The sequence below is a fragment of the Tupaia chinensis genome, unplaced genomic scaffold, assembly GCF_000334495.1.
Source record: "Tupaia chinensis unplaced genomic scaffold, TupChi_1.0 Scaffold145208_1, whole genome shotgun sequence".
In the NCBI taxonomy this organism is placed as follows: domain Eukaryota; kingdom Metazoa; phylum Chordata; class Mammalia; order Scandentia; family Tupaiidae; genus Tupaia; species Tupaia belangeri.
Genome location: NW_006205068.1, coordinates 2856344 through 2878081, shown reverse-complemented (window position 1 = coordinate 2878081; position 21738 = coordinate 2856344). Strand labels below are relative to the sequence as shown.

Below are 21738 nucleotides of genomic sequence, written 5' to 3'. Positions count from 1 at the left end.
ATGGCTCTAGTTACTGGGAGGTGAAAAGCTCAAGGCACTTCTCATAGGAGATGATGTTGGAGGCAGGTTCTGAGGAAGAGTGAGGTGGGCTGGGGGATGTGGAATGGCCGAACCCAGGCCGGAACACGCCCATTCTGCTGTACTGCTGGTTTCGAAGTCACAGATTGTGCCAGCGTGATCAGTATGTTTGGGAGCAGTTAGAACAATGCAGATTTTGTTTCTGAATGCTTTTGCTCAAGATTAACGCTAGATGTACACAGAAGGAGCCAGCCAGGTGGAACTGTGCCGTGGCTCCCATTCACTGCAAGCAGTCTTGTCCCCCAGTGCAGCGGTCCGCGTCACACGCGGACTTCAGGACTTCTCAAGGGGAAGTGCCACGTTAATTGTATACTTGTAACCATCTAACACCTGAGATGTCATTCCCATGATGCTTGGGAGGGGGGGCGGGTAGCGGTGGCTGTTCCTGTGTCCCTGTGTCCAGACTCTGCATTGTTGGACAGTGCGGTGGTACGTGGCCTGCATCTGCTCAGCAGGGGAGGTCTTCACAGAACCAGATGGCAACTTTTGCCAGTTTCTTGCCTTATTTGCAAATTCCTTTCCCAGGAATTTTTCCAGTTGCCCTATGGTTCCCTTTTTCTTTCTTTCTATTTTTTTTATTAACATAATGTACATATTTGTGGGGGTATGATGGGATTTTTCAGTACATGAATACAGTGTGTAACAATTCAATGAGGGTAATTAGTATACTCATCATCTTAGATGTTGGTCAGTACTTTGTGCTGAAAGCATTCAAAACTCTCTTCAGTTACTCTGAGATAAACAGGAAGAAGTTAACTATTTACCTTACTGTATTTTTCAGCACTAGAAATTATTCCTCGCATCTATCTGTACTTTCATTTCTGTTAATGAGCGTTCCTCTACCTCCACCATTCTTCCCAGCCTCTAGTCATCTCTCTACTTTCCCGAGCTTGTGTTTGGGTTTTTTTCCAGTTTCTACATATGAGAGAGAACATGTATTTCTCTTCCTCTTCCTTGCTTATTCACTTAATACACTCTAGGCTCACCCATTTAACTTTAAATGACAGGAGTTTGTCCTTATAAATGGCTGTACAATGCTTTTTTTGCTATACCACATTTTCTTTTATTTTTTAGAATTATTTATCATCATTATTCTTTTTCTTTTTTTTTTTTTTTTAATTTTTGCTTAAGTGCATATGTGCTCACCAGAGAAAGAAACAAAGCCATCAGGTCCAGGACTCGAACTGTGGTCAGCTATGTGGGAGTTCAGCGCCACAACCACCACACCACATGATGGCTCCATTATACCACATTTTCTTTTTTCTTTCTTTCTTTCTTTCTTTCTTTTTTTTTTTTTTTTGAGAGGTTTTCACTATAGGGCACGTGCGCTCGCCAGATAGACAGAGAGAGACATAGAGACAGCGAGAAATCACCCCCCCAGGGGGGATGGGCACGCCGCAATCCCTTCTCCTCCATTCTCCTCTCGGGATCTTGGGCACGCATGCACACGCACCTGGCATGAGTTCTAAGCCACCAGGTCTGGGACGCGAACCGTGGTTGACTACGTGGGAATCCAGCGACATAGCCATTACACTAACTGCTGGTTCCCTATACCACATTTTCTTTATCCATTCATCTGTAGTACACTTAGGTTGATTCCATGTCTTGGTTATTGTGAATAGTGTGCTACAGTAAACACTGGGGTAAAGATACCTTTGTTGCTTACTGATTTACTTTCCTTTGGATAGTTGCCTAGTAGTGGGATTGCTGCATCAGACAGCAGTTCTATTTTAGGTTTTTGAGGAACTTCCATACTGTTTTTCATAGTGGCTATACTGATTTACATTCCTACCAACAGTGTAAAAGACTGCCCCTTTCTCTGCATCCTTGCCAGCATTTGTTAGTTTTTTTCCTTTTGATAATAGCTATTCTGAGATGAAATGTTGTCTCATTATGGTTTTGATTTGCATTTCCCTAATGATTAGTGATATCAGGCATTCTTTCATAAGTTTGTTGGCCATTAGTATGTTGAATTGTTTATAGTTTATTTGCCCATTTTTTTAAAAAAAAGGTTTTTTTGCTGCTAAGGTGTTTGAGTTATATATTCTGGTCCCTTTTTGGGTATATAATATGCAAATATTTTCTCCCATTCTGGGGTTTTTCTCTTAACTCTGATGACTGTTGCCTTTACTGCACAGAAGCATTTTAGTCCGATATCCCATTTGTCTGTTTTACTTTTGTTTCCTGTGCTAATGTCCTGAAGTATTTCCTGTTTTCCTCTAGTAGCTTCATAGTTTCAAGTTTCATCTTTAAATCTTTAGTATATTTGGAGTTGATTGTTTTGTATGGTAAGAGCCATTTATAGGTCTAGCTTTATTGTTCTGCATATGGATGTCCAGTTTTCCCAGCATCATTTATTGAATAGACTTATCTTTTCCCCAATGGATGTTCTTGGCCTCTTTGTTGAAAATCTACCTACTGGGGGACCAGCAGGTGGCGTGGTGGTTAAGGAGCTGGACACTCCCACGTGGCCGACCGCGGTTCGAGTACCAGACCTGGTGGCTTGCTTTCTCACTTTCCCTCTCTCTCTCTGTATATCTCTCTCTGGTCAAATGAAAATAAATGAATGAATAAATAAAATTAAATAATTATAAAAAAAGAAAAGAAAATCTACTGACTTGTATGTATGTGGGTTTATGTCTGTGTTTCTGTTCTGCTCCATTGGTCTTCCTGTCTGTGGAGTTTTTCCCCAGCTCTTTGCTGGTTTTGTTACTGCAACATTATAGTATATTGTGAGATCTGGTAGTATGGTGCCTCTAGCTCCATTCATTTGGCTCAGGATTGTATTGGCTATTTGGGATCTTAGTCATGATTGACATGTCATGATTGTCTTTTTCTGTTTCTGTGGAGTATCATTGGTATATTGGTAGTTATTCCATTGAATGTGTAGGTTGCTTTCAGTGTGATAGTAATTTTAGCAACATTGACTCAACTCATGAACATGAATTTCCTTTTTTTGTGTGTCTTCTATTTCTTTCATCAGTGATTTAAAGTTTTCATTAAAGAGATCTTTTCACCACTTTGGTTAAATTTATTCTTAGATATTTTGTTTTCTTTATAGCTATTGTAAGTGGGATTGCTTTTTAAATTTCTTTTTTCAGCTATTTCATTATTGGTGTATAAAAATGCTACCAATTTTTTGTATGTTGATTTTCCATAACTTTACTAAATTTATCAGTTCTAAGAGTTTTTCTGTGGAACTATATATACACACATACAGATTTTTATATATATATATATACATATATATGTGTGTGTGTGTGTGTGTATATACACACACACACACACACATATATATGTATATGGGTATATATGTAGAGTCATATCATTTGTAAATAGTAACTGTTTAACTTCTTTCATTCCAATTTAAATGCCCTTTCTTTTGCTTTTGTGCTCTGGTTAAGACTTCCCTGTGATTTTTTTTTTTTTAAATACTAAGGTTGCCAGTTTCCTTGGTTGGTATAATGCATGAGTGCATTGCGTATGCACAGACATATATGCACACTCAGAGATGTGCATGTACTCACGTGTTCACACTCATGCACGTATACATGCAGAGCATGTACCATGCTTCCACAGTGGAGGTGGAAAAAGGGTCTACACCAGTCAAGAGGGTTGGGCTGACCCCACACAGTGGGGTGTTAAACCCAGGAGACCTTAGGGTTCTCCTTTCTGACCCATGACCAGTCCTCCTGCCTTTCAGACTTGAGTCTTAGGTCTGAAAACCAGGGCAGCAGTTATGGATGTTGGCACTGGGAGGCAGAGAAGTCCTCCTGTGGAGACTGAACCCACAGTCTCTTCTGGGAGTGGGGGCACTTGCCTGGGGCAGGGCCCATCTCTATTTCCTGACAGCAGGAAGGGACCCTTGGGCTGGGATTAGGTGGCCTCTGCCTATCCCAGGGTCTCACTTTCCTCATTTGAGAAGTGGGGTTCAGCATGTTACATGGGAAGACACAGGAGAGCTGAGGGGGGCCCCCAACCTCAGGGCTGCCACATCCTGTGCCCTGACCCTGTCTGGGACCAGAGATCCCTGTGCTCTGCCTGGCTGGGCTTGTCATAACAGGGTGCAGATGGCGGTGATCTGCCCAGCAGGGAGGTGAAGAACACTTTCAGGGGAGAGGTGCCACAGGGTCTCTGCCCACAGCCCCTGGGTTGGGTATGGACATTGAGGTGCAGGGCCTTGGTGAAGGCCCAGTTTCCTCCTCTGGGCTGCTGTCCCCCAGTGTGAGCATGGTGCCCGTCAGCTGATTGACCTCACACCAGGCGCTGAGCATGAGGCCCTCTCACAGGCCCAGCCCTGTGGAACCAGCACACGGTCACTCATGTCCCTCTCTGCCCTTGAGGAGGCCACCAGGTCAGTACCATGTGTTTCCCACTCCAGCCCTCCCCAGCCCTGTACACACAGATGGACCACACCAGAGTCACACTTTATTCCAGGATGTGACACAGGGCAGCAGGACACCTGGCCTAGGGAACCCTCTCCTGGTTCCCTTGAGGGCCTGTCCAGGGCTCCCCTGGGCACTGCTTGGTAGAGCTGAGTAAGGACCGGGGCTGCCAGGTGCATCCCCCACAGACACGCTCCACCAGGCCCATCCTGCATGGGTCCCATGCAAGGCCAGCCCTTGGAGCCGGACGTCCTGGAAGGAGATCAGGTGAGAAATAAATACAAGCTGGCTTTAACTACTGGCCTGCCAGCAGCAAGCTGGGGTCCAGGTGGGAGATGCCTGAACTTCCCCCAGGAAGGGGTTGGGGTTGGAAGAGGTGTGGGCTGGGCTGCAGGGCCACTCCTGCCTCTGGTGGCCTTACAGTGGCTCAGGCCACTATCTTCAAAGGGTTTGAAGACCTCAGGGTCAGGGCCGGTGGATATGGGTCACTGGTCAGCGCTGAGCACCAGGCTGGGCATGTGGAGATGCCCAGCAAGCTGACGGGCAGCCGCACAGCCTCCGGCAGCAGGTCGCTGGGTCGCCCCAGGCAGCGCTTGGCAGCCCCTGGCTGACCCTTCCGTGTCTCCTTCCCACTCCTGGCCGTGGCCCCTGGGGGAGGGGGGGCGGAAGCACAATTGCAGGGGAGGCTCTAGCCAAGGGTTGGGGGGCCAAGACCTTGGCACACAGCTTACTCTGCCCAGAAAACCCCAACAACCCCCGGCCAGGTGAGCTCCATGAGAAGGGCTGTGTCCACTCTAGCTCACAGGCCCCCAGGACTGACAAAACAGGTGCTCAATAAATACTTGGGGGAGGAGGGGAGGCCCAAGCCAGGGTTACTGGGCTGAGTCGGGGCAGGACAGAATGGGAGGGGTAGGCATGCGGCCAGTCCCAAAGCCCCCAGAAGCCAGGCCAGACCTGCTGCCCGCTGTCCACGCTAGCCCAGCCATGCTGGTCACGGTGGGGATCCTGCTCTGAGGCCTAGGGAGTCCCTTAGGTGGGGTAGGTGGCAGGGAGAATTAATAGGGCCTGCTTCTGAGCCGAGAGGGCCAGGAGACAGGGAGGAGAGCAGGTCGGCTGGGCGTGGTCAGCAGTGGCATGACGGGGTCAGAGGTCAGGCCAGGCCCAGGGCCGAATCTGCTTGCGATGAGGTTCCAGAGAAACATATCCTAGTGGCTGAAGCTCAGGCCCCACCTGGCCATGCCCAGGGCTGCCCTGAGGAGCAGCATGGAGACTGAGCCAGGGCCTCCTTGGGACGCCCAGCTGCTTCTGTCCACAGGCCCCCGCGGTCCAGCTGCCTCCTCACCAGCCATGTCTCAGTGAATCCAGTGTCCTCAGGCCTCCGGACCAGTTCTTGCTAGGGTTTATGCTTGAAGTGGGCTTCCACTGGAAACGGGAGTGGCATTCAGCCTCGTCATGGCCACAGGGAGAGTGGCCAGCCCAGTCCCTGCCACCCTTACAGCCCACCTGAGTCTTGTTTTTTAAGAGATTTTTGATATAGGGCACACTCGCCAAAGAGAGAGAAAACAAGAAATCACCTCCTAGGGGGAATGGCCACGCCACAGTCCCTTCTCTTGCGCTCTCTTGGGATCTTGGGCACGCATGCACACATGTGCGCCCATCGTGAGTTTCAAGCCGCCAGGTCTGAAACTCGAACCAAGGTCAGCTGTGTAGGAGTCCAGCACCTTAACCGTTATGCCACATGCTGGCCCCGGGCCTTTTTCCCTTTTTAGGTTTTTGCCATAGGGCATGTGTGCTCATAGGAGAGGGACAGAGAGGGGGAAATGAGAAATCACTCCCCGGGGGTGACGGCCTTGCCACAATCCCTTCACCATTCTCCTCTCAGGATCTTGGGCACACATGCACCTGGCGTGATCTACAAGCCACCGGTCCAAGACTTGAACCTCAGTTGGCCATGTGGGAATCCAGACCCCAACCACCATGCCACCTGCTGGCCCCCTACTTGGCTTGTTCATTCAGCTGCAAGAGGCGAGGGTGGACACACCCTCACCCCTGGGAGCCCTGAGTGGCCCAGCCCCAATCTGTCTCCCACTGGCCCTCCCGTGGCCTCACCTGCGTACTCCTGAGGCAGCATGGGCCTGTCCACCACCTTCTGAAACGCCTCCACCCACTCCCTCTGGTCCAATTCTGTCTCGCAGGTGAACAGGAACTTGCGGTCAGGTGTGACAATGGTGATGCCATGTGGCCAGTGATGGCCCTGGGTGGACGGTGGGAGCCCCTCCAGCACCGTGTAGCCGCTCTCCTTGCTCCCAATGAATACCTCACCTCTGGCGAAGGCGTCCTGCAGGTGGGGACCAAGATGGAGTTAGGGGCTAGAATCCCCTCCCCAGGAGGGACTAAGGCTATTCTTTCTGGCCACTTCCTCTCCAAGCCGAGCTTTGCTCACGCCAGGGGAGACTCAGCGGCCGGAGCCCTAGGAAGGCCAGCCCCTCCCTCCTGGGCAGCAAGGCCCCCTGGCCTGGAGCTGCTCTGGGCCTTCGCCCTTCCTCACCAGGGGATCTTTGAAGTACATGAGCCTGCGGTCATCCATGGTGAACCAGCGCTTCCGGAAGCCTTCTGTTTGCTGTGGGGCAGAGAGGGCCAGTGACCAGGTGGCCTACTGAGGCCGGCCATGATGCCCTCCCGCCGATGCCAACTGCATACCCTGGCAGCATCTTCTGAGTAACCTCCAACTGCTGTGGTCTGATGCCACAGCTCACAGCCCCCACAGGAGGCAGGGCGCTGCGCGCTCACTCTTGCCTCCTGAGCCACGTGGCCAGCGTGTGCACCAGGCAGCTGCATGCGAGGCCTGGCACATGCTGTTCTGCCTTCTAGCTCCTCCCTTGTGCACGTCCTTGTCCCCAGCTCTCCCCGTGGGACCCGGTGGGATTTGGGCCTCAGTCACAGGCCCCCCTGTACCAGCACTTCCCCCAGAGAGCATGTCTCAGCTTTGGGTTCTGGGACTCTTTCTCCACCCTCCCCCACAGATAGCAGGGAATGGCAGGGTGTGCACACTCAGCCACACAGATACACGGGTCCTTGCCAAAGAGCCAGGCCAGTGGCCTGGATCAGCCAGGACCTCTGTCAAGCACAGAAAGGGGACGGTCAGAAGGACCAGTCTGACATTGAGCCACCCTTAATATTTCCGGGGCCAGGTCCACCCACACCAAAATCTCTTGATTAAAAACACAGGCAGAAAAAAAGAACACACAAACACAGGCAGCCCCTGGGAAGGTCACTAGCACAGCAGACCAAGGCCCACCATGACCTGCCCCAATGTTGCATGCCATGGCCTGGGCCCCTTCTAAGCACCTCTGTCCCTCAGGCCTGGGGAGCCTTGGGCAGTGTAGCCCAGCACCCCACCCCCTGCCCGCATCACCCCCAGACTCACCTTGGGCCCAGTTTTCTCCATGTAGCCTTCCTTCAAGTAATTCCTGGAGAGCTTCGGCACCAACTGGGGCAAAATGCGCACAGCCAGGCAGGGAAGGTGAGGCCAAGGCCCTTCCCCAGGCTGCGCTCCCCCCATGCACCCAAGCCTGGTCCTGCTCCCCTCCTTTTTTTCCCTTCCCTCTCCCAGAGTCTGGCTCTGCCTCCTCTCCCCTTCTTTCTCCCCACTGCCGCTGAGCTTGGAATGCCCAGAATGAAGCGGGAAAGCTGTGGGCATCTTAGGGCAGGGCTCTCCCCTTGTTCAGTCCCCTGACCCTCCACAGGACTCAAAGCCATCCCTGACTAGGGGGCACTAGGGCTGAGATGTCCACCTCCCTGTGCCCCCCAGCCCCGGGAGGAGACCATAGAGCAGCCACTCACATCTGCATCGCTGGCCCCTGGGAACGCCACCTGCAGGTAGTGGAAGCGGGCAGCTCGGAGTGCGTTGAACCAGTCCACGATCTCCTGAGGGTCAAAGGCTGGGGTGGGCCGTGGCCAAGGGGGAGGGTACAGGGCCCACCCACCAGCAGAAGCTGTGAGGGTGCCACACAACTTTCTTGGGCACCTCTAGATTCATCCCATCCCCTTAGTTCTGGCACCCCACAGTCAGTCCTGATGTAGGCTCCTGGCTAGCCCCCACGAGGGTCCTTCTGCCCCCGCCATCATACACCTGTGCCAAGGTGAGAGCCACCACAGACAGGAGCCACCCCTTGGGCAGGGGACTCACTGTGTGTACAGGCTGGACTGGGAGGTAGCCTGGTGTGTAGGAGGCAGGGGAGGGCTGGGGGAGGGGAGTTAGGCTGGCCCCACCACCCGGCACTGCCATGGGCCCTGGCCCAGCCTTTCCTCCTTGCAGATCATACTATTTTTATGAGGATCCTTATTTTGTAGCTGGCACAAGTCTGGTGGAGGGAGAAGGGAAGCGCCTCTATTTATAAACCAACTTGGAACTGCCTCCCTGCGCCCTCAGAGGGCACAGCTGCTCCCCCAGGGAGATGGGGGGTGTGCTGGGGTCCTGAACAGGAGGAGGCCAAGACCCTTGGCAGTGGGCCCCTCTGCCAGCCCCTCCGGTCCTAGCCACAGCCTGGAGCCAGTCATCCTGTAAAGAGGGCCAGCTCCAGGAGTCAGGGCCCCTACCCACCCATGGCCATTTCAGGCAGAGGCTGGAGTCTCCCCAGGCCCTCTGTTGTGCTTTGTCCTGCTGAGGACAAATACCCAACCCTGGTCAAACTCAGCCACCCACATGGCCCTCAAACACCTAGCAGAGCCCAAAGCCAAGGACGAGTCATCTCTGTGTGTGTGTTGGGGGGGGTGCAGCCTTGGCCCCTCCCTGAGCACTGGCATCAAGAGTATGACCCTGCAGGGGGCGGCCCTCTGTCCACCCCCCTCCTCATCACACCTGATCCAGCTTGCCTCCTATGACCTGTTAATGCCCACGGGATTTTTTTTTTTTCTGCTGTCTTTCTTTTTGTTTGTTCCTTTGTTTTCGTTTTTTGCCATAGGGCATGTGCAGTCCCAGAGAGGGACAAGGGAAAGTGAGAAATCACACACACGCCCCGGGGGAATGACCACACTGCAATCCCTTCTCCATTCTCCTCTCATGTACACTTGCCTGGCGCCATTTTCAAGCCACCAGGTCCAGGACTCAAAGCAGCCAGCCACGTGGGAAGCCAGCACCTTAGCCACCAGGCCGCCACCTGCTGGCCCCAGGGGTTTTCTGTTAGAAGCCTAAACCCTTAAGATGGGGAGAACAGCCTGAGTGCTGGCAACTGGCCAGCAGATGGCAGGTGCGACTTCGGAGACCCCGGACAGCTGGCTCCTTTGCTAGAGGCGGTTGAAATGCATCCGATTTCTCTGGCCCCACTCCCAGAGGCCTCGCCAAGGGACACCTCTTGGTCTCTGTGGGCGGTGAGGGGGCTCTGGGCAGAAGGGATTGAAAAATGGAGGGGTCCAGCCAGCAGGTGGTATAGTGGTTAAGACGCTGGACTCCCACATGGCCAGCCATGGTTCGAGCCCCAGATCCAATGGCATGAAAGTCATGCAGGCGCGAGTGTGCATGTGCCCAGAATCCGAAGAAGAGAACAGCGAGAAAAGGATTGCGGTGTGGCCATCCTTCCTGGCGTGTGATCTCTCGCTTTTTCCCCTCTCTGTCTCTCTGGCGAGCACACGTGTCCTATAGCAAAAATCTCTCTGAAAAGACAAAAAAGAGAAATGGAGGTGTACTCTCCGGGGAAGGTAGAAGGGGCTGTGGCAGGTGCGGGTGTGTGCGTGTGGCACCCTTCCGGGGACAGCACGGGCCTGGGCCGCGTACGCCCTGAGCGCTGAGGCCCCGCCGCGCCCTCCTCAGCCCTCACAGGGCAGGGCTCGCGGGGCAGGGAGATCTCAGGACACTGATGCGTCTCAGACCCCAGAATCCCTGGAGACGTTTCTCACACGGAAGACAGCGAACCACACAGCAGATCTCTCAGGGATAAGAAAGCTTCGAAAATGGACAGTTAGAGGTAAGATACTACGATCACGAGACAAGAGCAGGGTTTGGAAAAGGGACATTCCGAAAACAAAAGGAGCTCTGCAAAAGGAGAATTCTAGGGGCAGCAATGAGACCCTCAGCAGAAGAGTTGGGAGACGTTGACGAAATGCTCGTGGGAAGAAAGATTCTGGAAATAGAAGAGAAATGAATGAGAAGACTTGTCTAAGAGCCGGCAGAATAGAGAAAGGGCATTATAAGAGAAAAACCGGAGAAAACACTCCCTGATCCAATACCCAGACACGAGTGAGCAGACTGGAAGGGTGACGGCCAAGGCGAAGCCTCGGAAATGACTTTTTGTTCCCTGGGGACACACTGGCGCTCAGGGTCGGGGTTCAAAGGGTGGGAGTGCGGAAGGAAGCTGCCACCTAGGGCTGTGTGCCCACCCAGCTCTGAGTCGAGTGGAAGAACGTCACAGGCCTGAGGTCTCAGGCAGCGCCCCAGGCGTGCTCGGGGTGTCCACCGCAAGGAGGACGTAAACCAAGAAAGACCCAGAAACAAAGTCGACCCAGCAGGGCGACGAGGCTCAGGCCAGGTAGCTCCAGAGCGCTTCCATCCGCAGGGTGCCTGGGGTGTCTGCAGGATCCAGAGACTCACACAGCTGCGGAGGGTCTGGGTGAGCACGCAGGTAACCACGGGAGGCGGGGGCTATTAACTCTAGGGAAACGTGCAAGCAGGACAGGAGAAAGGAGAGTTCGCGCCCTGCTCAGGGTGCCTAGCATCTTGCAGGCACGATAATGTAAACCGGGTATCAGCGTGAGCAGATGCAAGCTGAGACTAGGCACCGGCCCCTGCGGGGACACCTGAGGGAGCTGGAGCTCATTCCCAGTGAGAAGTCACCAGATGGAGCCGAGAACGGACAGCCTGGTGGCGCTGGAGTGGCATTTATAGACATGGGGCCGAATTCCGGAAGGATCCGTGCGAACAAGGGAGAGGTGGGTTGCCTCTGGAGAAGAGGGGATGGGGTGAGGAGGAACCTCAAACTTATTTCTAATGCCTCAGAGAACTGTTTAACCCTTAAGCCAGTTACCATACTTTTGGTAGAAATAGAAATGAAACCAAAGTAACGCTAAGAGGACAGCCCAGCGCAGGGCAGGGTAGAACTGGAGTGAGTGCTGCTGGGGCTGTCGAGGTTGTGCCAGCTTGGGGTGGGGGTGGATGCTGAGGGCTGAGGTGCCGTCCCCCAGAAGAACCAAAGGGACCCCTAGCCAGCCCCAGAGCCAGCTGCCCCCCTTCCCGTCCATGAGGGACTCATTTTCCCAAAGGGCCCCCTCACTTACAGCCCAGAGCAGCAAGCAGCAGACATCACTGGGTGAGATGCAAACCCGCGTGGGCAGGATGGGCTCCCCCAAAACAGCACGGGCCACCCCGGTCCTGGCAGCACAGCCCATGCACCCTACCTTCCCGTCCTCGTGGTAGATGAAGATGTTACGAGTGCTGTTGTCCTTCAGATAGGTGACCTGCAGGCCATGGGGGTGGCCGATCTTGGCTGGCTGGAAGGTAGCATTGAGGTGCTCGATCTTCATGATGGCCTTGGGCTCCTTGGCCTGGGAAACGAGGCTGGGTCAGAGCACCAGGCAGAGGCCCGCCATTCTCCAATCTCAAGGAAGCAGAAAGGGTGGGCTCTCTGGATGCTGACAGTGTACCTGCTGTGCTGTACTGTGCTGTGCGACTTTGGGCAAGTTATTTAACTTCTCTGAGCCTCAGCGTCCTGGTCTGTAAATCGAAGGTATCAGTATCTCCCTACTGGGGGATGATGAGGGCTCAAGGACATTATGCAGCCACGTGGGTGCTCGATATCTGGGTAGACCTCCCCTTCTCTGCCCATTCTGTGCCCCCACCCTAATTCTTCCACTCTCCCTACCCCCGGCTCCCCTGCCTGCCAGCCAGGGTTCCTGCCCTGATTCCTTCATCTCCTTGCACTGGTGCCCTTTGGCAGTGTGCCAGGCTGCTGCTTCCTCCTTGCGCCAGGCCCTGGATGCTGCCCTTGGAGGGACAGCCCGTGCTGCGTGCAAGCCCTTCACAAGGGCTGTCCTGGGGCCAGCACCCCCAGCAGCTCCGCGGTGCGGCCCACAGGCAGCACAGAGATGGGCTCAGCAGAGAGCACACTGCCCAAGGCCAGCCTGGGTCTCTCCTGAGCTTGGCCACATGTCCCAGCAGTCCTGGGGCTGCTTGCTCTCCCCAGGGCACCCACAGGGGAGGGGAGACTTCCTGGGGTCCTAGCTGACTCCAGAGGGGCTGTGCAATAAGCTGTCTCCCTCCCCAACCCCCCCCTCCCCAGGCTGGGCCTGAGCTCAGGGACCTGTCCCGCTTCCCCGGCCTTCAGGCTTGGAGCCCACCAGGGACCACTTTCCTGATGCCTTGGAGCTGGGTGGGCGCTGAGCAGGCCTGAGCAGGAGACAGACTCCATGAGGACTGTAGCTGCTACCGTCACCTTGGGGCCCAGCATGTGACTGGGCACGCAACAGCTCCCAGTGGGCGCTAATGAATGGAGGGAGGGCAGAGGGGCCGGAGTCCAGGGGTGCTCCGACTCAGAGCTCCCAACCCCAGAGGGGTGGCCCCTTGATGCCAAAGGTCCCAGGGCAAGGGCCTTTAAACAAGCCTTACTGAGGACTGGCCCCAGGGAGCCAGTTCCTGTGAACTCATGGGTTGCTGTCCCTTTCCCGGGTGCTAGGAGCAGCAGAGTGGGGCTGGCTCATGCCTGCACACCCAACTCCCCCACCCGCACACAGGAGCCTGAGGGCCCCTGGCCCCTGGCCCCAGCTCTCGTGGACCCAGCCCTGCACCTGCACCCGGGGAGCCTGGAGACAGCTGCCCCTGGTTACCTGTCCTCACCTGGCTGTTCCCCCTGCCCAGTCACTTCCTGGGAGCCTGGGGGTAGCAGGGTTGGGCCCAGGGTTGCCCCTAGATGTGCTTGCTGGGCAGAGTGATGGCTGATCACGCCACTGCCCTGCCCCTGTAGGCCCCAGGAGATCTAAGCAGGGAAGGGCCCTTCCCAGCATCACCTTGCTCAGGCCTGGCTTCCAGGAAACCCAGGCAGTAACTGGTCAAGAGGTGGACGGGGGGGTGGACCCATGTGCGTGTGTGCACTCCCTGGCGGGGGGAGGCCCACGGGGTGGGAGCAGGGCTCCGGGGAGTTGCACGAGGGTCCCTGAGGACAGGGCCCTGCTGTCCAGGGGCCGATATCCAGCCAGTGCAGGCCACCCCACCAGGGACAGGTGCCCACTCCTGCCCCATGCCTACTCACGTCGTTTCTGTTGAAATACTTAAGGGCACCCTCTCGTTCTGTCAGCACAAACTTCCGACTTAAAAACTGCCCGTTGTCCCGGCCACGCTTCCAGAGAAAGCCCTCGCGGTACCCTGCGAGGAAAGAGAAGGGACAGAAGTCAGGGATGGTGACCAGGGAGGGGAGAGGGGCTGGAGAGAGGGAGAGGTCGGGGGTTAGAGGGTGATGGTGGGCCAGGGCCATTGGCCACTGCCCAGAAGGACCCGAAGCTCAGGCCAGACTCGCCCACAAGAGCTCAGGCCCGGGCAGCCACCACCTCCCGCCAGGCTGCCGTCGGTGCTGTCCTGAGGCTAGTGTGCACATAGTCCTGGAGCACACGTCTGCACATACAGGTGCACACGCATGACCACCTGTGCGGAGCAGAAAATGGCCCTGCCAGACACCCAGGCCCCTCAGCACCTGGCAGGTCACCTAACATGCAAAGGGGCCTCCAGGTGAGGCCAAGGGTGTTGAGCCGGGAGACTCCCGGATCACCCACATGGGCTCAGTGCCGTATCATAGGTGGCTGAGATTTGAGAACCAAAGTAGGGGAGGCTGTGTGGCCATGGAGCCAGGCCAGCACTGTGGCCACCAGCAGCTGGGAGATGCAGGAAGGGCCTCCCAAAGCCTGTGGGACCCAGCACTGCCCACCCCGCCTTTAGCCTAGGAGCTGGTTATGGCTCAGAGCCATGTAGGAGCGAGAGCGTGCTGCCATGCTACCTCATCGTGTGACTCGGATGTCACCACTTGGGCAGTCCCTCCCACCCAGCCCTGCTTTCACTGCCATCGCCACCGTGCCGACATGCTCCTGTCCTGTCCACCGGGCCTTAGCACCCCGTGCCAGGTGACCAGACCCCAGACTGTCCCACCACTCCAGCTGCTTCACTCCGTGCTGCATCCATGGAGACCCGTGTGTCACCGCATGGGCTGGCCACGGCCTGCCACGCATCAGTCAAGGGACATTTGGGCTGCTTCTGGATCTCGGTCTCAATCAGCCCTGCTGGGAAGTCCTGAAGCATCCTCAGCAGACACGCCCTGCTGCCCTGGGGTGCCCTTCCGGGGACTGCTGGGCTGCACAGGAGTGGGGCTCCCCCGCTGGGCTCCAGCAAGAGCTGCCCACTGCCCACATGGTCTGGGCGCCGTGAGTGCAGCTCGGGGCTGGGGGCTGCTGTCTGTGAAGACGTCATCTGGACATGGGGCCTCTCCTGCACGTCACCGCTCAGCAGCCACCAGAGCCGGACCCCGACAGCCTGGGCTGGCTTGTCACTCGGCCCTCACCACCAAGCCTCCCCCACACCCACGTCCCCTCAGCTGCCCAGGGAGCCCCATCCCTGACATCAGAGACAAGGGGCTATTTTCTCTGTTCTCTGAGACAAGCAGCCATAAAAAGACGGCAGCCTGGCGTCGGGGAGGGGGCAGCTGGCGCCACTGGGACAAGGCCTTGGCCTCACTCGGATGGTGCCAGATGGTGTGTGCTCCCTCCCCACCACCCCTAAGGTTACCTATGGCTCGCGAGCCTGTGGCGAGGCTGAGCCCCCACCCCCACCCCCTTGCACCCAGCACCAGCAAGCAAACCTCCGTGGGTGCAGGACATAGCCACCGATATGTCCCTCGAACCAACAGGGCCTACTCAGAATGTTTGTTGACTGACAAAATGAGCACCGTGGCTCTTCAGCATCAAGGCCTGGACCCTCTGGACATCGCCTCGTTTGTACTCAGAATCTCCAGGCTCATCCTGTTCTAGGATGGGGATTGGCCATTTTAGAGATGAGGAAACCAAGGCTCAGAGACGTGAAGTGCCTGGTCTGAGGCCACCTCCCCAGCAAGAGCTGGAGTTGGCTGGGTCTGGGTCTGGGTGACTCCCCAGCCCACCTCACTCCCGACTCAGCAGGACTCAGGTCCAGCCTGCCAGGCAGGGGAGGCGTTCCAAGCCAGGATAAGCTGTTCCTCCTGCCCCTGGCACTCCTTCAGTGACCAGCAGATGGCAGCATCGCCCCAGGGAGCAGTGACAGCGGAGGGAGCTGTGGGCGAGGCCACTCCAGCACTGGCCGACTCGGACCACTCCCCTGCGAGAGCCCCAGGCTCCTGTCTTGCAGAGCGCGGTCCCCAGGCAGCTTCGTTGACACTCTCCCAGCCCAGGGGTGCAGCACAGAGCGCCAGGCTTGCCAGTCTGTCTGGCCTTCCCGACTGCCAGCCGCCAGGACACCCAATTTCAGGCAGCAAGACAAACCACAAGAGTGGTATTTTCGGAAGGGCTGGCCAGGGTCCCTGACTGGCCCTCACCCTGCAAGACAGCCAGCCCCACGCTGTGTCCAAACCTCTCTGAGCCTGCACTTCCCTCTCGGTGACATGAGAACATGACCGGCCCACAGAGCAAGGCTCTGCCCTGGCCTGACACGCCTTCACCACATGCCACCCCTCTGGCGCCTCTGCTGTGCTGGGAAGGCCCGAGTCTCACTGATGGCCCCACCTCTGCAGATCCCAGACTCCAGGCTCTGCTGTCCTGCACAGCACCAGCCACAGGCCTGCAGGGTCTATGCCTTCCCAGTTCCAGCCCCTCCCCATGTCGCCTGCAAAAGGGGCCTCTCCAGGCCACACCTCCTAGGGCCCGGCACACAGTCACACCCTCCTGGGCACACTCAAGCCTGGCTCTGTGCCCCAAAGGACTGGCCAGTCCAGGACAAAGGCCAGACGGCCCAGTCAGCATTAGCTGTACGCCTACCATGTGTCTGTACCTACAGTGTGCTGGGGCACTAGAGGGGCCTGTCCAAACCCCACTCCACTCAGCTGCCTCTTCTCCACAATCTGTGTGTGGAATGCGTGAAATTAAGTGCATGAAAAGATTCTTGGCCAAAGGGCCAGCAGGTGGCCCGGTGGTTGAGGTGGCCGGATCCCATGTGACTCACGATACAAACCCTGGAGCTGGTGACTTGAAAAACATGCTGGGTCCATGTGTACGTGTGCCCAAAATCCCAAGGAGAGAATGGAGGAGAAGGGATAGCATCGTGGTTACCCCGCCCCCTAGTGGAGGCTGCTTTCTCATTTTCCCTCTTTTTCTCTGTTTCTGGAGGGCTCACATGCACATGCCCCACGGCAAAAATTGAAAAAAAAAAAAAGATTCTCAGCCTCCAGAACAGCAAGACCAAGCCAATGTGCAGTGTGGGCAAGAGTGCAGGACGGCGGACCCTCTGCCTCGCCAGGAGGGACAGATGACACGGCTCCTGGAAAACAGCTCTGTGGCTCTGTATAAAGCTAAACACGCACTTAGCGCATGACCCAGAGAGAGGCGACGATCTGCAAGTGAAACCTGCATTCGAGGGAACCAGCAGTTAGCGTAATGGCTATGTCGCTGGACTCCCATGTAGTTGACCACGGTTCGTGTCCCAGACCCGGTGGCTTAAAACTCACGCTGGGTGCGCGTGCGCGCATGCCCAAGATCCCGAGAGGAGAATGGAGGAGAAGGGATTGCGGCATGGCCATCCCCCCTGGGGGGTGATTTCTCGCTTTCTGTCTCTATGTCTCTGTCTGTCTGGTGAGCGCACGTACCCTATAGCGAAAATCTCTCCAAAAAAAAAAAAAAAAGAAACCTGCATTCGCCTAAAGCCTGTGCCCTGTGCATACGTGGCTTTCCTCATGACCAGGAACTGCAAACGCCCCACGGTTCTCAGCAGGGGACAGACAAGCAAACCACGGTCCCCCCGCCACAGAATAAAGGGAAGGACTGCCAATCCAACACAGAATAAAGGGAAGGCCGGCCAATCCAAGTGAGGTCAGCCCCCCCCCCCGGGTGCACCATGCTGAGCGACACAGAGCCAGCCTTCAAGGCGACACACTGGTTGCAGCCCCCTGCCGTTCTGGGACAGGAAGGCCATGGGGCCGAAGGCACAATGCGGGTCTCGGGGATGAGAGGGGATGTTGCAGAACGGGCTGGGTGATGGGACTATTCTCTACCTTGCGTTTATCACAGCTCAAAGAACTGTACTCTAAATAGGATATGCAAAGCATATGTAAATGACACCACATGCATGTAAATTATACTTATTTTTATATTTACACTGGGGCTGGGAACCATGTGGCCTTTCTCTGAGGGTGACAGTAAGGCTTGCCAGGCAGTGGGCAGGCTAGGCTTTCTGTACCCAGAGCGCCTCTATGGGACCCTCCAAGAGTGGGAGAGAGCCTCCACCCTGCTGCTGTGTCCTGCCTGATACAGGGACGCCCTGGTGGTCGGGCCTCTGCGATGTGGCCAGGTCCTGAGGAGGCACCAGCGAAACCAAGGTCCTGTTGACCCCACTCCGGCCATCCCCCAAACGCCAGGACCTGGCTTCCAGGGCTTCAGGTTCTGGCTGCTTCTGTCCTACCTCAAGAGATTGATGCTGCAGCTCCCAGCAAGGCACGCAGTCGGAGGCCACGTCTGCGAGCCCGCCCAGGGCTCTGCCTCTGCCTGCCCAGTGCCCGGGCTCCAGTCACCTGCACGCTGTGTGGCCCTGCTGACCCACCAACACACCCGCCCGGGCTGCAGCCCGTCTGGTTGACAGGGGAGGCTGTGAACCAGATCTGCACTCTGCGGAGAATTCTGGGGGTCTAGCTCTACCCCTGCGGCAGCCAGCATGGGTAAGCTCCCGCAGACAGGACGCACCACCTGGCTGCTGGGATCTCGTAGTGAGAACTAAACCCCAGCAGGCAGAGAAGTCCCGCACAGATGGCAGGGGGGCTGAGACCTCAGGACCATCTGTTCAGGGCCTCCTTAGCCCTCGGCCACGTGCTGGTCCCCAAGTAGCCCCTGCTCCTAGAAAAGCCAACTTTGAAGAGGGATTACAGCCTTGAGGACTGAGCCCTGTCCGCTCAGTTCAGGCTTCACATGCCCTCGGCCCCCAGCCCTGATTCTGGGGCCAGTTCCTATCCCCATCCTCATACCCACCCCCTCGGCTGCCCCCTTATGGGGGAGGTCATCCCTCAGAGAAGCAGGGCCTGGCCCCAGCTGGACTGGGCAGGGGTCACAGGGTCTACGTCCACTGCTGCCCTGGGGTAGTAGACCTCTCCCCTGCTGGGTGCTCCTTGGATTAAAGCAGGGGTTCAGGTCTTTCTCCCAAGGAGCACATCTGACACTTCCATCCAGGGTGGGAGGGAAGGGGCGGTTTCTTAGGGCTGGTTCTTGGGGGGCTGTGAGTCACGGTCCAGAGTGTGCAGTGCCGGGGTGTCCGGACTCCAACACTCCCAGCCACACGGGAGGGGTCCTGCTGCTCCTTCACCAACCAGCCCGATAGTAACATGCTGGGGTGCCTGCTGGGCGGCAGGACTCTGCTCTGGTCCCTGTTTAATGTACAAGGAACCCTACGCCCAGAGACACTGCCTGCCCTTGAGTTAGACCGTAGCCAGCACACGGTGACACCCGATCCCACCCTCCTGTTGGTCTGCCCTGTACTTCAGTTTCCCTGGGGGTTGAATGAGAGGGTGCGGTCCTCATGGGCCAGCAAGGCGCTGGGACTTGCCCCCTGCGTTCATGACACACATTGGAAAGGGGGCCCTGTAGCGTATCAGAGGCAGGGCGCCCCTTGAGGACCCCAAGCTGTGCCCAGGGCCTTAGGCTCTTGAGGGTGAGGATAGAGGGTGGGGCTGGGGGTTCCCCAGGTCACCGTTCACCTCTTCACATCCCCACAGCACCCCACACGGGCCTGGCCCTAACAGGCTCTGACATGACCCCACTTCCAGCAGGCTTGCTCGAGCCAGATGGCTGTCACCGCAGCTACGGATCAGAGCTGTGGACAGGTCCACTTGTCAGGGGCCAGATTAGCCCACAGCACCCCACACACACCATGTCCCAAATCCTGAGACCCGCACAGGGCTCCCACACACAAGAGCAGCAAACCCCAAGTCCTGTATGGAAAACGCTGCCAGAAGGTGGGACAGGTGGTTCTGAAACCCCATCCAGACGGGCAGCCCCCGCCGCCTCCCAAGCTGCATGACCACTGTCACCAGACACCCAGGGACACCGTGCACCACCGTGTGCCTGCAAGTGATGTCATTTAACTCTCTCTCAGGCCCCTCTGTACACCACACTGTCCCTGCTACACAGATGGACAAACAGGCACAGAAAGGCCATCACTCACTCAGGGAGCACAGGTCCCAGAACTCAGCCCCTGGCCCCATCCTCCCTCCCAGGCTCCCACTCATCCTTTGGGACAAAAGTCTGGAGAAGGGACATCTCTGCCTGGCTCCACTGGGTGCCCCAGAGGGGTCTGCCCTCAGGGAGAGCCAGCAAGGGGGCAGAGACACGGGGCAGGTTCTCCCGGAGCCTGGGGTCTGAAGCCTTGGGCAGGAAGCCTGTGTCTGTTGGTGGCGGTGGCCTGGCACTCTGGACAGCACAGGGCATTGTCTGGGCCCCTGTGAAAGGCCACTATTGAGGCTGTGGCTCAAGGCGGGGGACAGACTGGGGAGAGAGCCAGGAACAGATGTCACCCAGGTCACCTCCAGGGAGCAGGGTTTTGGGTGGGGAAGGAGGGGGCAAGTCCTGGCCCAGGAGTGAGGATGTGCCCGTAGCACCCCAGCCTTGGGAGGAAGGTGCAGGCGCCTCACATGCCCCACAATCTTGGTCCATGAGGCAGGCCAGAGGGCGAGGTGCCAGATGCTTTGCTGGTGGGGCCACATGGGGCCGAGGCCTGCTGCCTTGGTGAGCTCTGCGCCTCCCACGTGCCTCCCTCCTAGCACTAGGTCCTTCCGGTCTCAGCTGCCGTGGGGCTTGGTGCAGGCCCTGCCCAACCTGCTAACGTTCAGGGATGAATGAGTCCCGGAGCAGGAGACTGGAGCAGGCGTGTAGGCCCTGGAACTGCCACACATCCAGCCCACGGAGTGGCCCGTCACCGCTGGGGCCGCCTCTGTCCAGCTGGCCCTGCTCTGTGTTCCCATGGCCTCTGAGCAGCACTGACCACAGCGCTGGGGAAGCCTCTCCACTGTCCACTGGCCCGGCTGGGCCCTCGGCTCCGGGGGAGCACTCAGGAGCATGCACTGGTAGGGGGGCACTGGCACCTCCCTGACCTCCAGCCCAGTGGCTGCCTCCCCTTCCTCACACTCTAGATGGTGCTAGTCCCAGAAAGTGTGACCACTCCAAGACCCTGCACACGGCCTGGTGGGGCGACAGCAGACACCCAAGGGAGCTGCTAGAGCAGGCCCTGGGGACATACAGCCTCTAATGTGGATGCTGGGTCTCAGGTTCCATGAGGGGATGGAGGGGACACGAAGGGCTGGGCAGGAGACAAGGACACATCTCTCTGTGGGGACCCCACTGTCCGCCTCTCCCCCCCTCCTCTCTGCCCCCAACACAAGCCCAGCCGTTGTTCTTAGACTGCTTTTGAACTAATTTTAGACCTGAAGGAAAGTTGCAAAAATAGTACCTGCTATGCCACGGACGAGCACTGCGCTCCGTGAACGAGGCCAGATGCAGAAATGCAGTGTGTGACTCCATTTCTATGAAATGTCCAAAATAGGCCGGTCCCGGAGGTGGAAAGCAGGTTAGTGTCACTGTGGGGCAGGCGAGGGGTGGTGAGCGACTGCCATGGGACCGGGGTTGCTGTGAGGGTGATGAGAACGTTGAACTGCACTGATGGCGCCCACGGGGGACAGGCGGAAAACCTCCCCGTGCACTCCAGGGGGCGAGCAGGGCAGTGGCTGAGCCTGGTCAGAGCCTGGTCAGCAGCCACCTTCCACAACCACGGCGCGGCCCTCAGGTAGCAGGGCCAGAACGAGGCCACCGAGAAACGCCATCTTGTTCCCAGCTCCGGGACCCCATGGGAATTCCGAGTCTCCCACACACCCTGCATCTCGCCTATGTCTCACTCACATCCTCCGCACCTCGGCAGGGGCGGGTCCCTCCATTTGGGTCAATCCAGGTGAGGGTCCATATCTGGGCCAAGAATGCTGCAGACGTTCCTCTCTGGGTGTGGCATCAAGGTGCTCACATCCCCGCCCCCTTGTTGGTGAGGTCACTGCACACCCCACTTTTTTTTTTTTTTTGAGAGGTTTTCGCT

General features: G+C 56.9%; 1 protein-coding gene across 3 annotated transcripts in view; it reads right to left on the bottom strand.

Moving 5' to 3' along the window:
* Nucleotides 1-4493: 4493 nt before the first annotated feature.
* The window catches only part of ADAP1 (ArfGAP with dual PH domains 1), a 63450-nt gene continuing 46205 nt past the window's right edge, over nt 4494-21738 (bottom strand). For 2 of the 3 annotated variants that reach the window (XM_006167889.2, XM_027768026.1), the window contains exons 5-11: nt 13700-13812; nt 11853-11999; nt 8307-8390; nt 7891-7953; nt 7012-7083; nt 6573-6801; nt 4494-5885 (exon numbers count right to left, since the gene is read on the bottom strand). In XM_006167889.2, the coding sequence (XP_006167951.1) occupies nt 5857-5885; nt 6573-6801; nt 7012-7083; nt 7891-7953; nt 8307-8390; nt 11853-11999; nt 13700-13812 (737 nt within the window). In that variant the 3' untranslated portion in view covers nt 4494-5856. The remainder of the gene's footprint in view (nt 5886-6572; nt 6802-7011; nt 7084-7890; nt 7954-8306; nt 8391-11852; nt 12000-13699; nt 13813-21738) is intronic. The other variant, XR_337306.2, reaches the window with a different exon arrangement.